Source organism: Penaeus monodon, chromosome 29 (genome assembly GCF_015228065.2).
Source record: "Penaeus monodon isolate SGIC_2016 chromosome 29, NSTDA_Pmon_1, whole genome shotgun sequence".
NCBI lineage: Eukaryota > Metazoa > Arthropoda > Malacostraca > Decapoda > Penaeidae > Penaeus > Penaeus monodon.
In genome coordinates, this window is record NC_051414.1 from 12,213,030 (window position 1) to 12,214,490 (window position 1,461).

General features: G+C 33.9%; 1 protein-coding gene across 1 annotated transcript in view; it reads left to right on the forward strand.

The window, feature by feature from the left end:
* The window catches only part of LOC119591960, a gene marked incomplete at its 5' end in the record, with an annotated part of 42,824 nt that overhangs the window by 34,574 nt on the left and 6,789 nt on the right, over positions 1-1,461 (forward strand). The window contains 2 exon segments of the mRNA XM_037940714.1: positions 424-656; positions 874-1,080. Coding sequence (XP_037796642.1) covers positions 424-656; positions 874-1,080 — 440 coding nt within the window.

A 1,461-nucleotide genomic window follows, 5' to 3' on the forward strand; every position in this document is an offset into this window, starting at 1 on the left:
ATGCCCAAGATCCCTTGGGCATCTTGGTGGTTAGTCAGACTTTCTTGATGCCTGTTCCTGTCATCATGATACATACTTTGAGACTGGCTTGGAGGGATTGTTGGTCCAAGCAAAGTTTTCTTGATTTTTTTGTTTTGTTTTAATTTTTCTTCATCTATCCCTTTAAAATGGAATAAAAGTAATTTCATTGTGTGTATTATAAGAATAAAATGACAAGAAGAAAGAGAAACATGGTGTTTGATTTAAGACAGTATGTATCGCAATAATATTTTGGAGCATATAGACACTTGGAGAAGTCAGCTGGACTGTTAAGAAATCATCTGGCTATTTAATTCCTTTTGGCTTTAGATGTAATTATAGCCTTTACTTATTTCATTATAATGGCAGAGAATATGCTATATCCTCAACATTTCTTTTTTGCAGCGCTTCTTCAGACTCTTCATCACCAGTGCCTTGTAGAAGTAGATCCCCTTTATGCCAGAGGTCCAGAAGTATGGCAGACTCTCCATATATGTCACCAAAGAGGTTCAAGCGATCGCCGAGGTCAAGGAAATCATGGTCACCTGTAAGGTCACCAAAAAGACCAGCAAGATCTCCATCTCTTTCTAGATTTCGCAACAAATCACCACCTCAGGAATGCATTGAGGCTGCAAAAGGTGCCATAAAGGCATAAAGTTATTTGCTATTGAATAATTAGCTAATGAATTTTGTTTTTGAATAATTAGTCAAAGATTTATTTTGAATAACTATTTGAATAATATAATGAAATGTTAATGATTATCTAGGGAGGTGTAGGGAAAATGTTTATTAACAAGTGTGATTTGTATTATTTGATGAAGTGTAAAAATAATGTATTAAGTGTTATTTTAACAGCACTCCTAGAACCAAAGCCGAGAGCCCCTCCACCACCACCTCTCCAGCAGTTAACTTTGCAACCACATGTATCAACACCTCTTCAGAAGCTTTCACCCTTACCAAGACAAGAAAAAATGGAAATGAAGGATAAAGATGTTCAAAAATTTGACTTGGAGGAGCTTATGATTCATATGAACTTTATCATTAAAACACATGATATGCATGGTAAGTTATTGTCTTTTGCGTGCAGTACTGAAAATGTAACTGTTGTATATATTTTTTATGTAAATTTTTATAGCTTGTCAAAAGCTATTGCCATTTTCCACCAATACTATATTTGTGAAATTATGAAAGAATGATTTTAGTTGTTCATGATCTACATTTAGTAGAGGATCTCATACTGGAGTAACTGGGGTTGGAGGTTATTAAATATGTTTTATGAAATGTAGTATCCTATAAAATAATAGCAGTAACCATAAGCACTGAAGCAAAGGCTAGAATGCAAAGGTTAAATATTGTTTAATTTTAGAATATACAATTTGTATCTTAAATCGTAATAAGGTATCAACGTATGAATTATTGTACCATAACCCAGTGCCACTGCTG